The 25,607-nt window shown below is 32.8% G+C and overlaps 1 protein-coding gene across 1 annotated transcript; it reads right to left on the minus strand.

Moving 5' to 3' along the window:
* Positions 1-1,708: 1,708 nt before the first annotated feature.
* On the minus strand, positions 1,709-25,518 carry LOC110102350 (probable protein S-acyltransferase 7). Its single transcript, XM_020830666.2, has 5 exons — positions 25,128-25,518; positions 11,062-11,244; positions 4,169-4,465; positions 3,691-3,924; positions 1,709-2,582 (listed from the first exon to the last, which is right to left on the minus strand). The coding sequence occupies exons 1-5, from the start codon at positions 25,227-25,229 to the stop codon at positions 2,064-2,066; spliced, it is 1,335 nt and encodes a 444-aa protein (XP_020686325.1). The 5' UTR covers positions 25,230-25,518; the 3' UTR covers positions 1,709-2,063.
* Between the last annotated feature and the right edge of the window lie 89 nt (positions 25,519-25,607).

Consider the following 25,607-nt stretch of genomic DNA (forward strand, 5'->3'; position numbering starts at 1 on the left):
CTATGTGATCTGTGTAAGTTTTTTTTATCATGGATTATTTATTTGAATTTCAAAGTGATTGCAATTGGTTTAAATTGATTCGTAATCAAATTTTAATTCAAAATGAGTTAGAATTGAAGTAATTCAGTACAACTAAATGGTTGTTTTAAACTTTTAGAATTTATCACAAGCAAAATACAATCAAAATGACAAACACTGTATCATAGTATGATAAATCAATAATATTATTTCAATAACTACATTAAATAGAAGCAATTATATTTATCCAATTTGAAGTAGTTTGTATATATGTATGTATATATTATAATCATAGATTTGTGCATGATATTTCAAGCAAGCACTAAGAAAAAAACATGTGCATTATATAGCCTCTTCTACAAAGAAAATGGTTATTAGTGGTGTCAATAAATGATTAGATCCATCAACCCTATCTAGATCTAAATAAAAAATTTGGGTTTGAATTGATTTGTTTAATAAATGAGTCAAATTTTGATCAGGAATTTTGACTCGTCTATTAAAAGAGTTGGATTCGAGTTGACCCGCTAATTCAATTTTGACTCAAAGAGTCTTGTTTCATAAATTTTTTCCTTAAATTCTATTACATATTTGTATAATCTTATTTTTTATCAATTAACTTAAAATATGTGATTAACAAGTTATAAATTTTTTTAATCAAAATGGATTATCAAGTTATGTTTGAGTCATTTGTGTTGCTAGCGGATCAAATTTGGGATATTTATTAAACGGGTCAGATTCAAGTTGAATCAATTTCAAGTTAAACCTGATTCTTTAACTCATTTTGACACTCATAATGACTATGTTTGGAAAGGAGGGAGATATAAAGAATATAGGCATGGCTTGGTCGCACACTTGACATGCCCGAATCACGTCGACCTATGCATAGGTTGAATCAAAAGGTGCTACATTAACTGATCCTTTATAGCTTTATTTCTCTAATAACTTACTCTTCTATTTAATTATAATATTTTATTCATTTTTTATTATTTTTTTATTAAAATTAAATTCTTGCTACCACATATGCGAAGATAGATATGCAACTTATGTGCGGATGAGTTTATCTTAATTTATCTAAATGCTCCAAAAAAAATGTTAAATTATCTTCATTATAAATAATTTGATGTTTAACTTTTTCAAAACATAAATTATCACACAAGCTTTCACAATATTTATTTTTTTCAAAATAAATTTATAATTTCACAGCTTTCCTAACCCGACCCAAATGGACCACTGTTCAACCATCATTAGAATAGCAGTAACTACCCAAGGAGTAACCTAGTTTATATAAAAAAAAAAATTTATTCCGTTCGGATCCAGACGACGTCCAGAGACCAATCAAAACACGCCACATCAATTTTTTACTCGACCGGGTGACGTGGTGCATTATGATTAGTCCCCGAACAGTCCAGTATCTGCACAGAATAATTTCTCAGTTCAAGATGAAATCAAAAAGAAATTTAGACTTGAATTATATAACCTTCAAGTTACCAAACCAAGCAAAGAAAAATGAGGCCAACCCCTTAGACTCAATTAAACAAATAAAAAAAATGTGAGACCTTTAATAAGAATACCAAAACACAGGCAATTATCGAGTTCACAAAATTTTATAAATGAGCTCAAAAATGAAAAGCAAAGAAACAAATAGAGTTGAATCAAGGGAGCCAAAATCAAGCCAGCTGACCTTTCTCACTAGCACGAACTAGAACACTTCATTGAATTACTAGTGAGTCTGAACTTCTATCAAATTCCAAATAAAGAGACACTAAAGGTTTCCTCTGCCTATCTCATATGTTGGAGACAAGAATTATGTCAAGAAAACTGCACATCTCCTTCTCTGAAAGCTTGCATGTTATATGAAATCCAAAGAAAGTATAAAAACAACACTACACACCACTCCAGATTCCAGAGAAATATCAAATAAAAAAGGACAAAAAACCACAATGGCTCATTTCTGTTCCAACAGTAGACATTAGAAGCTACTGTGAGCCCTAGCAAAACCCTAAAACATCCTTCCACCAAACGCAGACAGCTACAGATCTTAGAACTTACCGATTTATGCCTGGAGAAACACCGACGAGATTCGAATTGTCATCCATGGAAGATAGAGGTAATAGTTGTGGTGGCATCTCCCAATTCCCACTGCTCCTCCCCCAGCTCGGATGCCTCCATTGATGTTCAGTCGCCATTTGGTCCTCTGATACTTCTAAAGGCAATATCCGATCTGAATCCATTGATGAGTTGTATAACCTACCATCCTTATTTTCAATAGTTTCGTTGCTGAGACCTGTTTCCATGTCAATGGCAGAACCAGCCTCGTGTTCTCCCCAGGCCATGGCTTTCCTTCCCATTTCAATATCACCAATGCCTTTGCCCATGTTGGGACTCATGAAGCCTCCTGTGGACTGTCTAGGTTTTAGCCCCTGGTCTAGTGTCACCTTAGCCCGAAAATTGTTCTTGGAGGGAGGGATGCTGGTGAAGAAAATCTCTTTGAAATTGGAGACCAGACCTAGATTGTAAGGGTTTTCCCGGCGATCGTAGCGGTATCTGAAGTTCTCGTATGTTGTCTGTAAGCAGAGTTGAATCATTGATTGCAAGAACAGATTAATAAGATTATGAATAAAATATGGCAGGTTATTAATTTCAATGAATTCTGGTCAATTATTAAATAACTTTTAATCAGGTTATTAATTTCTTTTTCTTTATTAGATTTAAACAAGAATTTGACTTTTAATAGGACACAATGAAGAAAAAGTATTCATGTAGCCGACCCCACGTAGTGGGATAAAGGCTTGATGTTGTTGTTGTTGTTGTTGTTGTTGTTGTAGGTATTTGCTGCGTATAAGACAATTAACTCTAATGGTGAACAAAGATTTGGAGATTGGAGCCATTAAAAAAAACGAGTATAAGAAAATTCAGTCCCTGGTTTTTCTATATTTTTTATTGTGAATAACTCATTAGCCATCTAACTTTTTTTTTTTTTTCAGTGAAGCCAAATCTCATTCTATCAAAATCTCAATCTCAAGCCTGGTTACATTTCCTCTCTTTATTTCCTTCCCCACAGTAAACTGATCCTTTAATTGTTTGTTCATCTAAATGATTTTCGTGCATATAAATATGCTAGATTTAACATCCAAGCATCTTTTTCTTTATATTAAACACAACATTTTCTCAAGACCAAACCAATTTAAACTCAAACATGTTTTATTTTAAAGTGCGACAGTTTGGTTTAAACATATTGGGAAACAATGATGCAAGCAGATTATGTCGCATTGACTTGCGATATTATTATTATTATATTTTCTTTTCACTACCATCATTTATTAAAAGTAAGTTTATCTTTTTTTAGTCATAATGAATGGCACTCTTTCTACAAAAGATGTATACTTAGGTTTTATAGTATTATTAACAATGAATGATTATAAAGTTTATCTCCTAAGCTCTCCCCTCTGCCTCCTCTCCAACTAAGCCCATCCATCTGCCCTCCTCTCTTCCTTTTTACTCTCTACACTTTTTTGATGTCATCCCTATCTGACAGAAGAACAGCTCCATTCTATAATATGCAAACTAATGTGAACATTACAAGAAAATAAAGTGCTGTTTCCAGATGTAAGCATGTAAATGAAATTCCGGTAACAAGAGAAATTCCACATTTTTCAAGAGTGGCTCATTTACCTGGTTAGTGCTGATGAGATATAAGTGGAAGACAGAAAGGCCACCAACAAACCAAACGGCTATAAATGTGTAAACTATTAACACGATGGAAGCAGGAGTCTTGGTCATTGCCTTCCAAATGCTTGTTTCTTCAGCATCCATAATCTTCTTGATATAGACCCAGCAGAAAGCAAACACATAGAAGCAAAGCAGAGTAGTTGAGAAGACAAACATATAAAAGAACCGGTAGTTCCTCTGGAGAAAGAACAGTTAACACAGTTTAGTCAAAAGCAAAAAGTAACCAGACAGACAAATAACTTGTTTACTACTTTTCAACCCGTTTTTTGGTATCTTGAGTGCAAGTGTGTGAGTTTAATGTCAGAAATCAACTTAGAAGCTAAGAAACATATTTATCGCTCATAGTTGTTAAGTTGAATTTGCCGACCAATAATTTTTGGAACAATTTTTGATAAATTACTTGCAGAAACTTATCACTTACAAGCCCAATGCATTGCCCAACCCATGGGCAATGATGATCAAAACGCTCCACACAGTTGTTGCAGATTGAACAATGGGAACATCTTGGAGGTCGATAAAGCATGCAAGTGTCACAGTATTTGATCTTCACCGTGATGCCATTAACTATCACATCCTTCATGCGAGGCAAAGGCATTTGTGGCGTCTGCACACCCCCAACATCAATACTCCTATCAAGGCCTTCGGGTTCAGGAGGTTGTGTGTTACGGGGTATGATACCTGGATCTCTTCCAGAAGCGAGAAGCAAAAGACATAAATCCTGAAGGTAATATGTGTGAATATAATGATCATAAGCTCCTCTTACACTCAGATTAATATAACAAAAATACAGTTTTCAGATAAATGACAATAGTTGTGTTACTAATAAAAAGAACGCAAGGAATTGATAGCATACATACTATACCCACATGCTGCCTTGTAATGTTTTCTCTCCATTTTCTTTCTAATAATACTCAACAGCTGGGCTAGTAAGTCAGGCTAGACTGCTAGATATTTTCGTTCTAAAAGATCCTCACTGTTTTTGGTAAAAAATTGAGAGCATATTATTCATTCTAAAAGATCCTTTTTTGGTTTATCAATGGACGTTATTATATACCTTACAGTAAGAATACTTGCGTCATCAAGATAAAGCAAACATTCAAAACTTACAATGGCACTTTATGAATACATTTGCAAAAGAACACCAGCTTCCAATGAAGGAAAATGCCTCCCCAGTGCAGCAGGGATGACATGGGGCACAACAAAACATGAACTTGGTGACAAGGAAAATATTGAAATTATAACTCAAATTTGTAATCATGCTCTAATTGACTATGTAAATTTCAAGCAGAAAAAATGCTAAGAGATAGATAGTGTGAGGAAGAATGCAAAAGAACCCAAAGAATGACTTAGGTAAATAAATGAGCTAGAGTTGCATAAGTTGTTCCCCATGAGTAACTGAAACATGTCCAAGCTGCGCCCCTAAGGTTTCTAAAAAATGTAAGAAAATTAAAAAAAAAAAAAAATGAAAACAATAAGAAACACAAAATACCTGTTCTAACATGGAATCCTTCTGTATAAAGTATCGGATAAAATAGCCAACATAAAATGCTGGCCTGTTAGATGTTTTGTGCTACATAGCATCAATCCAAGAATTGGTTAACGGATTTTTTTTCAAGCTCCATTCCTATTAAAGGAACAGAAACAATTGGCAGGCAACACTTACATCCAGCATAGTCTTACAAGCATGAGAACATTAAAAGGTTGCTTAGTAGTTAGGCATGGATTCTCTATTTCTACCGAATAATATAATATTCTGTGTGATGGATTGACTAGCTATATAACTTTCTTGATCCACATTTATCATATTCCATCTTGGATGAGAATTAATTCTACTGTAGAGGTCTTACATTAGGTCATTCGTACAAAATGTTAAAAAATTAAATACATGGCATGCCATACAAAAAATAATATATTCTTGATTTAATTAGTCAACAGTAGATAATATTTAGTACTACTAATCTGAATTTCAGTTAGTCTAATAACAAACTAACATCACAATTGGGAAATACTAGAGAATATCTAATTACCTAAGCTAGAATGCTGACTTCTTTGGTTTCAATTACAGAGGAGAAACAGACGGGGAATTTGATTCAAGGTTACCATAATTGGCGTCAAATTGCAGTAAACTGTAGTGTTTCAATACTAAGCATATTACTAAATTATATCATTTCTTCGAATATACAACAACCTTAGTAATACATAGCTGACTTTGAATTTTAAGGAAAAAGGTATTCATTTTTAATGATTTCGCACTTATAGTGCGTAAAGACCCCATTACTAAGAAATCCGATAGTTACACCTATATATAGTGTGGTGAATGAACTAAAGAGACGATGCAAAATACAGCTGCCTTGCTAAAGCAACACTAGTGCACTATGGAAAGTACCCTTTCTTAAAGAAAATATAAGGATAAGGAGGGGATGCTTATGAATATATTGTAGGAATGTTAACAATTTGACCTAAAATCAAGACCGACTCAAAGTCAATCAATCTGCTCTTGAGTCAATCCTAGTCCAGTTAAAGACTCGCTTGATCCAAACTTGATTCAAATTGGGTATGGCTCATTAACTTTATCCAAGCTCGATTTAAGCTACAAAAAAAAAATCTAATCTAGATTAATTTTTTATCTGCCAAAAGAATTCTTAGTCAAACATGCATATATGAGTGTAGGGGTGTAAACAAGTCAAGCCAAGCTCGAGTAGCAACAAACTCAAGCTCAACTCGTCTCTCAAAAGAGCAGCTCGAACTCGAGCTCAACTCATTCATTTTCTCTCAAATTTGAGAGCTCGGCTCGATGGACTCTAGGCTGAAGCTTTTGCCTTGTCTTTAGGGGAAAGCGCCAGCTATGGAGATGCAAGATTGGAATAGTTGTTCGTCGTCACTGGAGAAAGCTAAAAAAATAAATGAATAAGGATAGCGTGAGTTTTTTTTTTTGTGGTTTGGTGAAGGGGGTCAAGGATTATGGGCTTGGTCTCGAAAAGAGACTTGCTTTAAGTAATAGGTATTTAAAATAGATTATTGGGGCTACTGCAACAGCTTTCTCTTTAAAAAATTTAAAAAATAATAGTTATTAGGATTTTTTTTTTTAAATGTGTATACTAACACATGATAGGTCTGAATAAAACTGATCAATCAAAGAATATATATATATATATATATATATATAGGCATTTCAATCCAATCTTGAGCTCGCTTATTCCAATCTAGACTCCACTCTAAAGTCAAGTTAGAACTAAGACAAACATAATTCAAGCCAAATTTCATTCTAATGTTAAAATGATCTTAGTCAAATTCACAACCTTAACATTACATTATCTATTTACAAGTAGTTGTAGATTACATATGCAGACATAATAAATATCTCAACCACAATTCATAATTAATAGGCATATGCAAAATAGCAAGCTCACATTGGAGCAGAGCAATGGAAGGAGTTGAGGAATATAGCATTTCATCTTCATTGTAGAAAGATTATTTTTGTGATCTAACAAGAGACCACAATGCCATAATGAAGGAAACTTAACTATTGTTCCGGTTCCACCAACAACCAAAATCAGTAAATAAGTATGCTTACTTTTGAAGCATGGACCAAGTTTCATTTAGCCCCTAAACATAGAGACCTCATCCCTAATAAAATACAAACAAAAAAGAGAAAAAGCTCAAAATAGTCTCCCGATTATTGATAAATGTCCAATTTATTCCCAGAGTTTCACATTGCTCTAATTTAGTCCATCAACTATTAAAAACTGAGTCAATTTAGTCTCAAATCTTAAAATAAGAATTAAAGTGAACTACAAAGTTAAATATGAATGATATTTTAGATATCACAAGCGGATATGAAATTACATTACTCTTATTGCTCAATTTAATAATTTAAAAAATTATAATACATATTTAATCTACTAATAATAAAAGTGAAAAAATTATATTTTTTAAAGCAAAATATAACATGATGAAATTTACAATTTCATATCATGTAAATATGATAAAAATATCATAAGTCAATTTCATATCATTTAGTTCATTAACAATCAAATTTTAATTTGTTTTTTAATATTAATTTATATTTTAAATAAAATTTACTTATTAATTTTAATTATTGTCAATAAATTATAATTAAGAAAATAATATAATTAAAAATAATTAATTATGAAATAACTTATTAATTTTAAAGTTAATTATTTATGAGTTAATTATTAATTATTTCTTATTATTATTAACTAACCATTATAAATAATATAATTAAAAAATCTAAGTTAATTATCAATTAATCTAAGTAATTAATTATTTATTAATTACATCATAATCTTAATTGCTTTAGAGAAAGCATATTATAAAGTTCCAAGAGACGTGCTATGGAGAGTTCTAGAAAAGAAAGAGGTTAATAATACTTATATTCAAGTCATCAAGGATATGTATACAGGAGTTGTTACTTGTGTCAAACACAAGGTGGTTTGACCAAATATTTTCCTATTTCAGTTGGATTGCATCAAGAATAAGCCTTCAACCCATATCTTTTTACTTTAGTCATGGATGTTATTATTTGACATTTACAAGAGGTTGTAACTTGGTGTATGCTTTTAGCTGATGATATTCTTCTTATTGATAAGACTAAAGATGAAGTTGAAGATAAACTTGAATTATGGATATCAACCTTAGAGTATAAAGGTTTTTGTTTGAGTAGATCTAAAACTGAATATATGGAGTGTAATTTTAGTAGTCATAGACCTAGTGAGGGGATTGTGACTTTGGGCGATCAAGTCATTAATAAGAGTGCACATTTTAGATATCTTGGATCTATTATTCAAAGTGATGGTGAAATAGATGGGGATATTATTAGCAGAATTAAAGCTAGATGGTTGAAGTAGAGGAATACATCGGGCTTGTTGTGTGATAGAAAAGTCCCCCTCAAACTTAAGGGAAAATTCTCTAAAATGATGGTGAGACCTGCAATGCTTTATGATGTAGAATGTTGAGCATTAAAAGAAAAGCATAATATTAAGTTAGGTGTTACAGAGATGAGGATGCTTAGTTGGATGAGTGTCTTTACTCTTAGAGACAAGATACGAAATGAGCATATATGTGAAAAAATTAGAGTAGCTTCAAGGGAAGATAAGATTAGAGAGAGCCGCCTTAGATGTTTTGGTCACATTAAACGGCGGCCTTCCGATGACTCGATTAGGAAAACAGATGTATTAGACTTGATGTATGTTAAGAAAGGAGATAAAACTAAAAATACTTAGAAATATTAGAAACAACTTTTTTTATTATATTTAAATAAGAATTTGACTTTTAACATGACACAATGGAGATGAAGGATTCATGCAGCTAACCCCACATAGTGGGATAAAGGCTTGATATTATTGTTGTTGTAAATCATATTCTTAATTAATTTTAACTAAAATAGTTCAACTAAATTAATTTATTCCTATGTTATATTTCTATGGCAATGTCTGTTATGTTATATGGTTATGGCCGAAGGTTTGCTTTTCTTCTTCTCCCGTTGCTCTTTGCTCTTTGACTTTGCGTGAGAGGTAGAGTTTTGGAAGAGTCACTAAATAACTTCGCCTCCTTTGACGACATTACTTACTATCAGATCCGAAGTAGCATTTCCTTGTCGTTCTTATGTAGGATTGGAAGTAACGATGGGAGCTTGCTCGTTGTGAAAGTAGCCATCTTTCTTCCTGTATCCAAACAGCCCCGCAAGGTGTGTTGCTCGTAGTGCATCGTCTATCTCGCAGTCGTACTTGAATCCGGAATGCGAATCAAAGCACACCTTACTCGCATCTCATTCTACGCAGCTTCACCTCGCACAAATCGGTCTATAGGGCGTAAAGCGGGAAGGCCGAAGGCTTATAGCGAGAACACATCAAGCATGTAATAAGTAATTTTACCTAAATGCCCACAAAGAAGCAAATCTCTCAAGCTTTTTCCGTTAATTTAAACTACAAATCATTCATAGGGGACCAAATTGGCCATTTTCAATAGTTCAGGGATCAAATTGGAGCAATGCAAAAATCTGAGACTAATTTGAACATTTATCAATAGTGAGAGGACTAATTGGAGCTTTTACATAAACAAAAAAAAAACCTTCAATGTGTTGTTACTACTTTGGACATGTTCATTTGAGAACCATCAATCAAATGTTGTTCAGAGCAAAAGAACCTTAGTCTAAGTAATGAAGAACTTGCATAAAGTTTTCTTCAGATACAACAACATCAAGCCTTTATCCCACTACGTGGGGTCGGCTATATGAATCTTTTTTCTCCATTGTGTCCTATTAAAGATCAAATTATCGTTTAAAGTTTCCTTCATATATTATGCTAAATTAACTGACATCAGGAAAATGATGCGATATACTTGACAAAACTTAGGAAAATAGTCTTATGCCAGAAACATGTTATTTTAATTACAAAGATTAGGCAACTCCTTAAAACAAACAAAAAAAGAAACATTAACCCAGAACAAAGAAAATGAAATCAAAGAGCATCTGTTGAATATATAATTTCTTGAAGTGAAATCTGTAAGTTTTTTCTTTTAAGTTCCAATGGAACAATAATCCTTTCTAGCTATTTCCACTTAAGCATGTTATTAAAATGTCATAAATTTTCCAAAAGGTTTGCACACATAATAGAATATCTGCATTTCAAATCAAGGGGTTATATTTACATTAAATCGACCATTTTTTTCCTGTCTTTTAAGAAGGTAGCAAAACATTTATATAACATAACTACATCATAAGTTCCAAATGTATCATTATCAGCATCAACATCATCATCATTGACAGTTTGACACTATCTTAAATATTTTAACAAATTTTAAAACTAAAGGGAAGCAAGCGAAATATAAAATGTAAAAGGCATAAAAACTGTCATAACAGTTTAAGATGTAGGCATAAATTCATCAATAATTTTCTTCAAATGCACTAGCCGGAAAACATAGACCGACATGGCTAGCCAATTCAGGAGGCTAATTTTCCAAGAAAAAAGGAAAATTAAATGGAGCAATTATGTGCTTAGCACACAAATCTTTATAATTTAAAAAATTAGTACCTACGCATTTCTATTTACAATACCAGACACTACACTTGGATAATTAAAAATACAGTAAGAAAACACCATGAGAGATAGTACTGTTCATTTTTTACTGAATTGTGGGTGACACAAAGAAGGCTTGGTTTGGTAGTTCATTTTAAAAGATTTGGATGTTATTTTGTAAACCAAGTTGATTTGAGTATTACAAACGTAAATTTTCCAAGCCAAATTAAAAAAAAAAAGACAGAAAACATAAAGTTAAAACTAAAATGATACTCACATATAGAGTGAATGCCACAGCAACAACCATAATGGATATCCCCGAGTGATGAGGAAATTTATCCATTAGCTTTCTACCAACAAATACACAGAAAATTGCAACAGGAGCAACAATTAGAAAGATAGTGAGAAAGAGTGACCTCACGTCCGGTCCAAATATGAACCTCCCTTTAAGAAAAAAAACCTGCAAGAAAAGATCATATTAATTGCCTTACTGCTGTGTCCTATAGTAACCAGACAGCAAAATAAATCAAGATTAGACGAGAAATTATCTACTACTAACTTCAAGAAAGGTGAATTAAAACTTGCTATTTTGAGTAGATCTTTAAATATTTTATGTAGTTCATTATTTTAAATCAGGCTACAAATAAAATCCCAAGGCATGTAAAACAAATTTGCCTATTGATTATTGTAATACAATTCTAGTTTTCCTCTCCTCTTGTGTGTGCTTGTTGAATGTATATTCTTAGAATACCTCACAAGTGCGGATGGAACTTTGGGGAGAAACTCCTTGTACCAATATGAGGCCCGATTCTTCCATCTGGGGGAATTTAGATCATTATTCTTATCTTCTGAATTATTTAGTCATTAGTCTTATATGTGTTTGTAATTTTGTCAAGTGAGATGAATGCTTTTTTGAAACCAGAACTTGATAGTTACTGAAATATTATGCCAGTTGCAAAAATTTTCCTGGTGGTATTTTAAATTTTGGATTTATTTTAAATTAAATTTAGGATGAACAAAGCATGTTTGCTATTTTCATATTAAAAGTGATTAAGTTTTGCTAAAGATAAGTGTTGGCAACATGATAGTGAACTTTGTTTGAGTCTCACCTTGCATATAATCCTAGGTTACATTAGAAAAATGATAAGGCTCAAAATAGTCACTGATCATTTATTAAGGACCAAAATTGTCCCCGACTATTTAGAAGTCTCATTTTAGTCCCTTGAATTTTTAAATAGGGATCTAAATATCTCACAAAGGACTGACCTCTATTTAAAGAGTGAATGGACCAAATTGGTGCTTTCATAGAGTCGGAGATTATATTAATCCTTTAAAAAGATTTGGAGACCAATTTGGTCCTTTCTCCATTAGAAAAGCTATGACCTTAACTATATTACACAATTAAGAAGATGTCAAAGGATTGAAGAAGAAATATTTTGATATTAAAATTTAGCAATAAAAACTATAATCAAAATTATGCTAACTATAAAGAAATTAAATTTAATAGACATAATAAATCTTTGAAAGAGAGCAATCAAGCATAGACTTAGAATATTGCACAAGTTTAGAAAAATTAATTTGTTTCAAGCAAGAAAAATTTGCTATGGAGATAAATCGGATGTTAAAAAACTAATGAGAAATATTGAAGGAACTGAGAAAGGGATATTCATATGATTTGTACTAATTTTAAAAGGCATATGATCGATACTATAATAATTAGTTTAGTGTTTCAAAGATCTACTACAACAACAACAACATCAAGCCTTTATCCCACTACGTGGAGTCAGCTACATAAGCCTTTTTCTCCATTGTGTCCTGTTAAGAGTCAAATTCTCATTTAAATCTAATAGAGAAAGGTCATTTCTGATATTTTCTAACCAAGTCTTTTTAGGTCTACATCTAACTTTCTTAACATAAGTCAAATCTAATACATCTACTCTCCTAACATGGTCATCAAAAGGCCGCCGTTTTACATGACCAAATCATCTAAGGCAACTTTCTCTAATCTAACCTGTCACTAGAGCTACTCCAACCTTTTCATGGATATGCTCGTCTCGTAACCTGTCTCTAAGAGTAAATCCACTCATCCACCTGAGCATCCTCATCTCAGCAACACTTAACTTAATATTATGCCTCTCTTTCAATGACCAACATTTTGCGCCATAAAGCATTGTAGGTCTCACCACCAACATAAAAAAATTTCCCTTAAGTTTGAGTAGTATTTTTATATTACACAACAAACCTGAAGCATTCCTCCACTTCAACCATCCAACTTGAGTTCTACTAATAATATCCCCATCTATTTCACCATCACTCTTAACAATAGACCCAAGATATCTAAAACAAGTATACTTATTAATGACTTGATCACTCAAAATCACAAATCCCCCACTTGATCTATTACTACTAAAATTACACTCCATGTATTCGACTTTAGATCTACTCAAACGAAAAAACTTTAGACTCTAAGATTGACCTCCATAATTAGAGTTTACCTTCAACTCCCTATTTAGTCTTATTAACAAGAAGAATATCATCAGCAAAAAGCATACACCGGGGTACATCCTCTTGCAAATGTTTCAAAGATCTACTATGAAAACAAATTTTTTGTTAATTACATTAATGAAAAAAATATATAAGAAACTTAGAAATGATCTTTATATAGTTTGTATGATCTTAATAAAGTATATAATCGAGTACCATAAGAATTAATTTAGTGCGCATTAAGGAAAAAAATGTGTATATCAAAGGTAAATTGAATTTATTACAAATGTGTATGATGGGGGGCACTCATTAATATTTGAAGCAATTCATGAGTGACCGAAGAGTTCGAAATTAAAATAGAATGACAATAAGGATCAAAACTGAATAAAATAGGTTGTGGAAATACTTACAAAGGAGTTTTAACTTGAGGTGATTTGTTATATACTTTCATCTTATAATTGAGGAGATATCTAATGAAACAAATGTATGTTAAACCAATGGAGGAGACATCTAGGTGTGATACTTTTAGTATTTTAGATTCATTATATAAAAGAAAGTAAGTATAAATGATATAATTTCTAGAATTAAGGTTAAGTGGACAAAATGGAGAAATATCTTGACAATGTTATGGGAAAAGAGGAAATAATGGAGATAAAAAGGTAAATGTATACACTAGTTTGGCCAAATTTTAAATGGCTGCTGCCGTTCCTCTCCTTGGAACAGGAAAGAAACTTTCTCTATTTACCTTCTACCTTATTTGGAGACATGGACTGCCATTCCTTTGTATTTTGATGGTAGGTGAGCTGGCTTTCCCTCCCTACTGCCAGATTGATTGAAGGCTGCAGTTGGCATGCTCATTTTATGTCAAGCCAGCTGCGATTTTGAAAAGGCACCAGCCAGAGATGAAAAAAAACCTGGACGGCAGTATGGATTAATGACTTGGTGGCTGTATTGCACTTTGCACTGATGTCCTGAAGGCTACAGTTGGATAGATTTAGAAGGTTGAAATTGTTGGGCTATTCCTATGGATTGTATAAAATAAATGTAGTAGGTTTTAAAAGAAAAAAATTGTTGTATTGGTTGTACGTTGTTTCATACTGGGACATTCATTATTTCTTACCTATTATTAACCATTATAAAACTCTATAAAAAGGGCCATGTTTCGACCAAATAAACACACAGTATATTCCCCAATTCTTGATGCATTCAATATTTTTAGTTTTTTTTTATGTATTTTGAACAATATTAGTTATGTTTTATGTTTTTTAAGCTATCCTATGATGGTTGGGCTTCCAATGATCATGGTAGGAATGTGCTAGGCATGGCAAGCCTTGGGTTTGCTTGCTCTTGGATCCATTTCGTCCTTAGGCTGCTTGCTAAATTCGGTTTGGTGAGGTTGTTGCTCTCGGGTGGGCCTTGGTTGCTTGGTGTTGAGCTCAAAATGCTGGAATTTTACTTGGTGTTAGCTCATAAATGTTGAGCTGAAGTTTAGCTCAATGATTGGAGATTAAATGCACTTCCTAGCTCATTAAAATAAAAAAGATATGCTTTTGTTTCAAGCTCATTATTGAGGAGCTCAATGGAGTGGACTTGTGCCTTTTCTTCTTTCTTTGTCTTCTCGATTTTTCCTTGCTGGTTGGTTTCCCGTGATCTGCCCCTTTGTCTCCTGTGCTGGCTTTTCTTCTTGGAAAAGCTTGAGAGCTTGTTCCATCCCCCCTTTCCTCCTCTCTATTTCGTCTTGGCTTCTAATCTCTTCTTCTCTATGCAAGTGCCACTCCACTTGTATCCTTCTTCTTGAGCTTTGGAAGTGTATGTTGGCTGAAATTTGGAGACATTTGTCGGAGGAGTTTGGAAATGAAGTTGGACTTTTTTGCAGTGGTAGACCCTTGGTTTGCAAGCCTAAGCACAATTTTCTTAAATTTCCTACTTTCGTTGCATGTGAGGAGACCGCTAGACGGTTTTACTGATAATAGCGTTTTTATGTTTTTATTTTGTTTTGTTCGATTTGGTTTTTGTTTATCCTAAGTTTGTTTGGATGTTTCCAAGCTACATATGAATCGAGTTTGGTTTAAGTCTTGTCCTGGTGTTCTCCAATTTGTCTCTTTACTCTAGTTTTGCTTGCATCAATTCTCCCCTTAATTCTCTTTTATTTTCTCTCATGGGATCAAAGCTAGGTTCTAAGCTATGACCAATAGTTATAAGAGGACCCAAGCCAGACCTTTTAAAGGTGAAAAAATAGGTCTACCTCCAATTCACCAAGCCAGATTATCGTTTAGGAATTTCCACGGAGCACCCACCTCTTCAAATTATATCCTATAAACTAAATGGATGACTTCTCCAACAGTCTCACTCAGTCCAAATGGTGATCCCAAAAAGAGGAAAGGCAAGATAAATGGTACAATCTGCTATTCTGAAATGATTGATCCTTCCTTTTCATTATGGGATACCAATAGTAATATCCTGATTAATCAATACTATGGAAGAACACATTATCTCGCTATACTTGGTCTACAATATTGTACAAGCAATTTGGGAGAAAGTTAACATGTCATACTCCAACCTTGAAAATTCCGCTCAATTGTGTGAATTGCATAACAATGCTCCAGACTTAAAACAAAGAAGCATGTGTGCTACTAAATAATTCACCACTCTCACAAAGATTTAGTAATAATTGAATATTTTTTAGCCAAATGTTTATCGCAGTGAATGTCCATATAATTACATCAAACCTGGGTAAAACAAGAACTAGTGATTTCTTTGAAGATCTCAATAAAGATTTTAGATGAAATTCAAGGTAAATTTATTGAGACTCATTCACTTCCCCCAAAGCAAAGAAGCATTTGTTAAAGTTTTAAAAAAAAAAAACTAGATGGAGATAATCACTGACGGCCTTCCGATGACCCGGTCAAGAGAGTAGATATATTAGATTTGGCATATGTTAAGAAAGACTTGGATAGAAAATATTATAGGTCGGATACAAGAATCTTTATTAGGTCATTTCTAAAAAGACTTGGATAGAAAATATTAGAAATGACTTTTTTTTATTAGATTTAAATGAGAATTTAACTCTTAATCGGACACAATGAAGAAAAAGGATTCATGTAGCCGACCCCAAGTAATGGGATAAAGGCTTGATGTTGTTGTTGTTGGAGAATAATAATTAAGGCACCGAATTAGCTCTTGCCATCAGAAGTATGGAACAAAATCCAATTGATGACTCATGGCATTGAAAAAGATGTAATCTTCAGTGTGATGTCTATCAATCACACAAAAAGTTTGATTAAAAGCACAAAATAGTCCACTGACTATTAGTAAATGTCCAATATAGTCTCAGACTTTCATTATGACCTAATTTAGTTCCCAAACTATTAAAAAATATCATAATTTAATCTCAAGGCCAAAAGTAACAATTAAATTAACCTTAACGATTAAATGTGAGGGCATTTTGGATATTATGACGTATGTGAGATTATATTATTTTTATTTTGTTATTTATCATATTAAAATTAATACAAAAATCATAATGAAAATTAACCAACCAAATCATAAGAGTGAATAATGAATAATCATGATTAACTTTCATTATGACTTTTATATTTATTTTAATATGATAAAAGACAAAATATATAAAAATAATAATATAATTTCACATACACCATAATACCCAAAAAGCCCTCACATTTAATTGTTGGGGTTAACTTTAACCGTTAGTTTTGACTTTGAGATTAAATTGAGATATTTTCTAATAACCGGTGGACTAAATTGGGGCATTTTGAAAGTCTGGGACTAAATTGCATTTTCTAATAGTCGAGGGACTATTTTGGATTTTTATTGTTGGAAACTTCATGGCAACCCAACAAATAACAACAATCTTAGAAAATAAAATACAGATATCTACGCTTATCAAACTAAAAGCTAGAATTACAAATAGAAAATAGGAAAAACTTTGGCAATTTTTTTCTTGATCAAAGAGCAATTAATTAAACCTCAAATAGAAGTTCCTCATTCTTGAAAAACTTTCAACTCCTCCCTTCTAGCCATGAAATATATTTTTTTCTCTTGCTCTTAATTATACTAAGGTAGGCTTGGATTATCGACTCAAGAGCTTCAGATCACATGTCAAGGTTCATGGCAACCCAACAAATCACATCAATGCTAGAAAATAAAATACAGACATCCACGCTTATTGAACTAAAAGCTAGGATTACAAATAGGAAAAAGGAAAAAATTAGGCAATTTTTTCTTAATCAAAGAGCAATTAAACCTCATATACAAGTTGCTTATACCTGAAAAACTTTCAACACCTCCCTTCTAGTCAAGAAAGATGTTTTTTTTTTCTCTTGCTCTTAAATGTACTAAGTTAGGCTTGGATTATCGACTCAAGAGCTTCGTACCACATGTCAAGTTGTGCCCACGTATTATAATCCTATACTCCCTCACTTGGAAATCTCAAAGTCAAAATTTTTTATTGATCTCCATCCCCTATTGTTAGAACAAGGATCATTAGAATTAACACTTGGCCTTGTTTGCATTTTGATTTATATGTTTTAAATCTCTCTTACAATATTTTATATGAAAGCAATATAAAAAAAAGATTAGAAATGTGAAATCACACTCTTGTCAAAAATTTGAGAGCATCAAGATTCAAGAATAGATATCTAGAAAGAGAAATGGTAGTGCAAGCAAGCTCAACGGTATGGGCAAACCTTAATGAAGATTCCAAGAAGTGTAATCACATCATTGCAATCAAAAAAGATTTTTCTTCTCTTAAAAAAGAGAATCAAATTATGGGATGGCATTATAGATTAGGTTATCCTAATTTTAACACTGTCGTTGCTAGGTCCCAAATCTTAGATGAGAAAAGTGGAATATGAAAGATAAATTTGATACAAAACAACCCTTCAAAAACTTTCCTAATATAGTTAAAAATGAATATTCCGCTAAATTCCAAATCATGAACCTAATAGGAATAGACATGATCACAAAGCCTTTTAAATGTTTCTTTCATGTGTATGAGGCAAACCTAAAAGGGGTAAAAAAGTCATTTTCCTAAAAGAAGGAAAATAGTCGTTACATTAATGTCACCTTCTTTGAGCATAAACTCTTTTTTAAGAAAAATTCCCTTCAGGGGGAGATGGAAATGAAAGAAAATTTTAATATTTTTTTCTTCAAAATTCTCCCATCTGCTTTAACCACCAACCTTCCTAGACCCAATGAAATTGAGATTATTCAAACTCTTGTTTGCTCAATCCCACAACATACCTCTAAGCTACGTTGAAGAATCTACAAAGAAAGGCAACCACCATACCTCTCAAAGCTTGTCATGAATCCTTCTTGGATTCAATAAACTCACAAATTCTTATGTTATGCGACATCACTGAAGAATTACCCACTACTCTATGAAGAAAAATGTTGACATGTGCTTAGCATCCTCAAGCAAATGTGATTAGATATGAATATATGTCCTTCCCTATAAAAGACTTGGTCTCCAAACTCGAAGAAATTAAAATTCTAAAGATGATAGAAGAGGTCCTTAATAATCAAAAATTGAGAAAGACAATGGAAGAGGAGATGAAATCTGTTGGAAAAAATGGAATATGGAAGGTTATTTGAATATCCATAGATGTCATCCCTATGAGATGTAAATAGTCTTCATTGTGAAATATCAATATGATGGATCCATCAAGAAATGTAAAGCACAAGTGGTTGTAAAAGGATTAACTCAAACTTACAGAATTTACTATTCTAAAACATTTGTTCTTGTGCCGAAAGTTAACATCGTTAAGGTCCTTTAAATTAAAATTTATCTTGACTAACCAATTCACCAACTAAGGGTCTATTTGGGCCGGCTGCAACTTTTCATAAAGGCGGTTGTCAAATTGTTGGGAAAATAATTTTTTTTTAAAACATGTTGTGTGGGTATTAAAATATTTTCTTTTTTTGAAAAGTTGGACAGCATCAATCTTATAGTTACCACACATTGTTAGATCTAGTTGCAAAAAAAAGCTTTTCACCATAAAAATTTTATAAAAAACTACGAGAAAGAGGCAAAGAAAGCAATAGTCAAACAGAAGTATAGTTGTAGTATGAAAAGCAAAGCAGTTAAAAAGCTGCCCCAAACAGAATATTAAGTTAAGAATGCATTTTTCAATGGTAATTGAATCCTCCTCCAACAATCAAAAACTCTGGAAAGATAGACTTAGCTTGAAAATTGAAAAAAATCAATTTATGGGCACAAACAATCACCTCGCGCCTAGTTCGAAAGACTCACATAAGATGTGAGTCAACAAGGGCTTAAACAAGCTCACACTCATTACAATTCTAAAAATTAAAGTGTGATAAATCTATCATAATTTTTTTTAATTGATGATAGCATTGGCATAGGAGAACACAATTTGGAGATAAGTACATTGAAGAAAAAAGTAGCAAAAGATTTTAAAATCAAAGACCATAGGCATCTCAAATACTTTCTTGATATGAATAAATATAGTATCACCAACTCGCAAAGAAAGTATGTTCTATATCTCTTAAAAAAATGTCTTAAATAGAAGCAAACTAGACAACACTCCTACATATCCAAATATTAAGTTGAGTGATGTTAGCACCAACTCTCCAATGGGTAAAGGAAGAAATCAAACATTGGTAGGGAAACAAATCTATTTAGCTCATACCATTCCAGACAGCCTTTGATGTCAGTTTGGTGAGTCAATTCATACATGCTCCATATGAAAGACACATGAATGTTGTTACTAGGATTCTCAAATATCTAAAAGGATGTCCTATAAAAGGGCTTTTCTTTAAAAAAGGAGAATCCAGAATTATAAACGCCTCTAGTGATGCTAATTGCACTAGTTCTTAAAAAGATAGAAGATCTAATTCATGGAATTGCATATTTGCATACATGTCTAGGCTAATCTTGTAACCAGGAGAAGCAAAAACCAAAATGTTATGGCAAAGAGTAATGCAAAAGCATGACATAGATCATTTTCTAATGGGATCAGTGAACTAACCTAGATTAAGCTACTCTAAAAGAACTTCAAATAACTATAAAAGAGTCCCAAGAGATTATATTGTGACAATAAAGGGATTATTAGTATGGCTCACAACCTTGTCAATCATTATCAGACCATGACTTTGTAGCTGGATTGCACCTTAGATTAATGTCTTGACGACTAAAGTTTGACAGATTTAGAAGGATGCAATTGTTGGGCTATTCCTAGGGATTGCATCAAATAAATGTAGTAATTTAAAAGAAAAAAAAAATTATGTATTTAATTGTATTTTCTTTCTTACTAGGTTATGCATTATTTCTTTCATATTTTTATCTGTTGTAAAGCTCTATAAATATAAAGATTAATCTACAACTTCTTTCTTTCACTAGCTAGGATGTGCGAATTTGTGTTGGCCAATAAAAAAAGTCATTAATCGCTAAGTTGAGCTTGGGAAAATTAGAATGTTAAGATGTAATAACAAAATTAACAAATGATTTTACTAAAGGAATTATTAAAGTGATATATATTAAAGATAACATAATTGAAAATAACATATATAATTTGGACATGTGTGATAAAAGGTGGAAAATGAACCAATTTATTCATAAAATTAAAATTTGATAAAAAAATGAAAAGTGGTCGACCTAAGTAAAAGGGATAGAAGATGTTCAGAATGATTTAAGACGAATAGGCTTAATAGGGATTAACATAGCCTACCCCAAATAGTTGGGATGATGGTGATGATGATGATGATTCTTGAGCATTCCATACAAACAAAAACTACTTTCCTTGTTTCACTAACCATCAATTAGCTTATCATCAGGTTGCCTAGTTATAATGACAAGAGCAAAATAGTAACAAACACATTGAAAAAGTACCAGTATGCCAAAGAAAGAGGCCCAACTTAGATGTGCCATTATTTCACAAGACATGTTCTTAAGTCTTCTTAAAAATAACAAGAAAATCCTAGGAAAGAAAATTTCTAGTTCAACGTATTTTAATGTAGATGAACAACAACAACAACAACAACATCAAGTCTTTATATCACTACGTTGGGTCGGCTACATGAATCCTTTTTCTTCATTGTGTCCTATTAAAAGTCAAATTCTTGTTTAAAACTAATAAAGAAAGGTCATTCCTAATATTTTCTAACCAAGTCTTTTTAGATCTTCCTCTACCTTTTTTAACATAAGTCAAATCTAATACCTCTACTATCCTAACCAGGTCATCGGAAGGCCGCCGTTTTATGTGGCCAAACCATCTAAGGCGACTCACTCTAATCTTATCTTCTACTGGAGCTACTCCAATCTTTTCACGTATTTGCTCATTTCGTATCCTATCTCCAAGGGTAAAGCCACTCATCCACCTGAGCATCATCATCTCTGCCACACTTAACTTAGTATTATGCTTCTCTATTAATGGCCAACATCTGGCACCTCACCACCAATTTATAGAATTTTTCCTTAAGTTTGAGGGGTACTTTTCTATCACACAAGCCTGATGCATTCCTCCACATCAACCATCCAACTTGAATTATGCTGATAATATCCCCACCTATTTCACCATCACTCTGAACAATATATCCAAGATATCTAAAATGTGTACTCTTATTAATGACTTGATCGCCCAAAGTCACAATCCCCTCACTAGGTCTATTACTACTAAAATTACACTCCACATATTTCGTTTTAGATCTACTCAAGCGAAAACCTTTATGCTCTAAGGTTGACCTCCCTAATTCAAGTTTGCCTTCCACTCTCTCTAGTCTTATCAACAAGGAGAATATCATCAGCAAAAAGCATACACCAAGGTTCATCCTCTTGCAAATGTCTAGTTAGAACATCCATGAATAAAGCAAAAAGATATGGGCTTAAAGTTGATCCTTGATGTAACCCAACCAAATTAGGGAAATACCCGATCAAACCACCTTGTGTTTGAATACAAGTAATAGCTCCTACATTCATATCTTTAATAATTTGAATATAAGCGTTATTAACTACTTTCTTTTCAAGAACTCTCCATAGCAGTTCTCTTGGAACTTTATCATATGCTTTTTTCTAAATCAATAAATATCATATGTAGATCCTCCTTATTTTCTCTATATTTCTCCATCAAACCTCTTAATAAATGTATGGCTTCCATAGTCGACCTACCCGGCATGAATCCAATTTGATTTTGAGAAACATTAATATCCCGCCGCAATCTATGCTCCATAACTCGCTCCCATAGTTTTAAAGAATGACACATTAACTTAATTCCTCTATAATTCGCACAATCTTGGACATCACCTTTATTCTTAAAAATATGAATTAACACATTCATTCGTCACTCATCTGTCATATTTTTAGTCTTCAAAATAGTATTAAAAAGTTTAGCAAGCCAAGAAATTACTTCATCTCCTAAGCATTTTCACACCTCTATTGGAATATCATCAAGTCCAACAGCTTTTCCACTGTTTATTTTCTTTAAAGCATCTCTAACTTAGATTTTATTAATACGCCGATAAAAATAAAAATCTTTATTTTTATTAGGGTGATAAGGTAATAAAAGTCAATCTTATTTTCACAATCTTCATTAAAAAGTTTAGCAAAATATCTCATCCACATTTGTAGAATATCATCTTCTAAAAAAATTATTTTTTGATCTTCATCCTTAATACACTTCACTTGAAATACATCCTTACCACTCATATCTCTTTGTTTGGCTAACTTATACATATATATTTCTCCCTCTTTAGTATCTAATCTATTATATAAATCACTAAAAGCTAAGATCTTTGCATCGCATATTACTTTCTTAGATTCCTTACGAGCCTCTTTAAATCTTTCTCAATTATCAGAATTTTTAAATTTAACCAATTTTTATAACAAATCTTCTTATTTTTAATCTTTTCTTGCACATTTGGATTTCACCACCAACTATTTTTACTATTAGGAGCTTTCCCTTTGATAGTTCAAGCACATCTTTTGCAATATTCTTAATATCAATAGCCACTTTTTCCCACATAACATTAGCATCCTCATATACAGACAAAATCTTAAGATCTAAAATATTACTCTCAAAAATATTTTTGAGATATTTTTACTAATATTTTTAAAATGCCCCAATCTAATCCTAGAATATTGTTTTACTTTATTTTTTATTTTATGCCGATTTATCTTAAAGTCTAAAACTAATAATTGATATTGAGTACATAAATTTTCACTCATAATAACTTTACAATCTTCGCAATCTTATAAGAAAATAGTCAATCTGAGTTGTACTATATACATTTTTATAAGTGATAAGATACTCATTATTTTTCTTAAATAAGGTATTAGCAATTAAAAAATCATACGCTAAACAAAAAACTAATATGATCTTGCCACCTTCATTTGTCGTTCCAAACTCATGGCCACCGTGAATGCTTTTAAAATCATCTAACTCTCTACCAACATGTCCATTTAAATATCCTCCAATAAAAACTTTCTTCAAGAGTTATCTTTTGTATTAATTCTTTTAAGTCGTTCCAAAATTTTAATTTAGAACTCACATCCAAACCTACTTGAAGAGCATAAGCGCTTATAATACTAACAATCTTAGCATCAAAAATAATCTTTAAAGCTATAATTCTATCTTCAATCCTATTAATTTTTATAACATTATCCTTTAAACTCTTATCTATAATAACACATACACCATTTCTAGGACGACTCCTACCCGAATACCAAAGTTTAAATCCTAAACTATCAATTTCCTTAGTCTTCTCTCCAACCCATTTAATTTCATAAATGCACAAAATATTTAACTTCTTATGAATCATAATATCTATTAATTCCATTAATTTTCCTGTAAGGTAACCTATATTCCAAGTTCTTATCCTAATTTTAGTTTCATATTTTTAGTTTCATAGACTAGCTTCTTTACTCACATCCGTCCTTGATGTGAGAACCCTTGTCTATTTAACACTGCACCCGTGCGTCGGTGCAGCGGCCCTTGCACACTTGTCATTGTATTCAGGTCATACAGTGCGTCGCTTCCAAGGGACGCCCTAGCATTAACACAATTTCTTAAAGGATTCATATCATTATTATTAGACAAGTTTTACGATGGTTGTTGACTACCTAACGCAACCCTCTACTTTTCTCATCCAGGACTTGGGACCTGGCAACGCCATAAGATTAAATGAGAAAAAGGCTACCTAAAATTTTTGCTTCTAGACCCTACTTTTCTATTAGCTAAAAAAACTTGACAACAATTCTCAAACAATCAATAGATCCAGCAGCTAGTTAAAACGCCGAGATAACAATGTTTCATTCTTAAAGCCTGGCACTCCGATCATGATTCCCAGATCAACTATTTCCTCTTATCATGAGATAAATCCACCACAGTATATGCCTTTTAGGACGCATAAACTTAAATTTAATTCAGGAATAAACAATATAGATGACTGTATTCTTTGTTTTTCCGGAGCCAGACACCTGGAAATCCCCGTCTCAATTGTATCAACCAAAACGAAGGACAAACCAATAATCTAGTTCTAACGATATTACCAAACCGCTTCATAACCTGTTTGAGCCCGTACATACAGGAAAGCAATCATAGAAGATGTGGATTCAAACATTTAGCATCACAAAAGGTAAAACAACAAATCGTTTCAACATCTACAATGAAACAGAAGCCTTTTAAAGGAGGAAAACTCCATACAAATATACAGCTAATAGACAACCCTCCCTCCCACCCCAACAAAAAAAAAGGAAATTAAACCTAATCTATATCGGTTCCAACTCCAAATAAACTCAATTTTGTAGATACTAAAAAGAAATTCCAGCCTTCTTTCATTAATTTCTCGCAGCTATATGCATATAGAAGGGGTGGATCCACTTACGTTGCTACCTCTCCAGACCTCATAAACACTCGGCGCATCCTCGATGCTCGCAGCCCCAGCGGCAGCGGTCACCGAAGCAGAAGGAAGCGGAACGGCGTGCATTCTGGCGATCTTTCGCTATCTCAAAAGCCTAATTCAAAGCCGACCGGAGAAAAGACGAAAAAGATGGCCGTATCGCCTCTGTTGGGTTTTCCGGCAACTCTACAAGCATACGTTGCCGGACAGCATCAGATCAGCCGATCCGGTAGCTTCGTTGCTCCAAGAATGAGTCCAATCGCTCGTCCTCTTGCGGCGCCGAGGACTGCCGAGGCGTTTCCCTTAGCTTGGAGGTCACAGAAGGTGGAGGGGCGGAAGGGGGCGTGGAACTCTAGCACGTGCCACTCACCGGTTACTTGAGCTGCTTTTATTTTTCTTCCTAAGAAAAAAATTCAGCATAAAACTTGAAATTAAATAAATTATAAAACAACCCCTCAACTATTT

This window comes from Dendrobium catenatum, unplaced genomic scaffold (genome assembly GCF_001605985.2).
Source record: "Dendrobium catenatum unplaced genomic scaffold, ASM160598v2 fragScaff_scaffold_733, whole genome shotgun sequence".
Taxonomy (NCBI): domain Eukaryota; kingdom Viridiplantae; phylum Streptophyta; class Magnoliopsida; order Asparagales; family Orchidaceae; genus Dendrobium; species Dendrobium catenatum.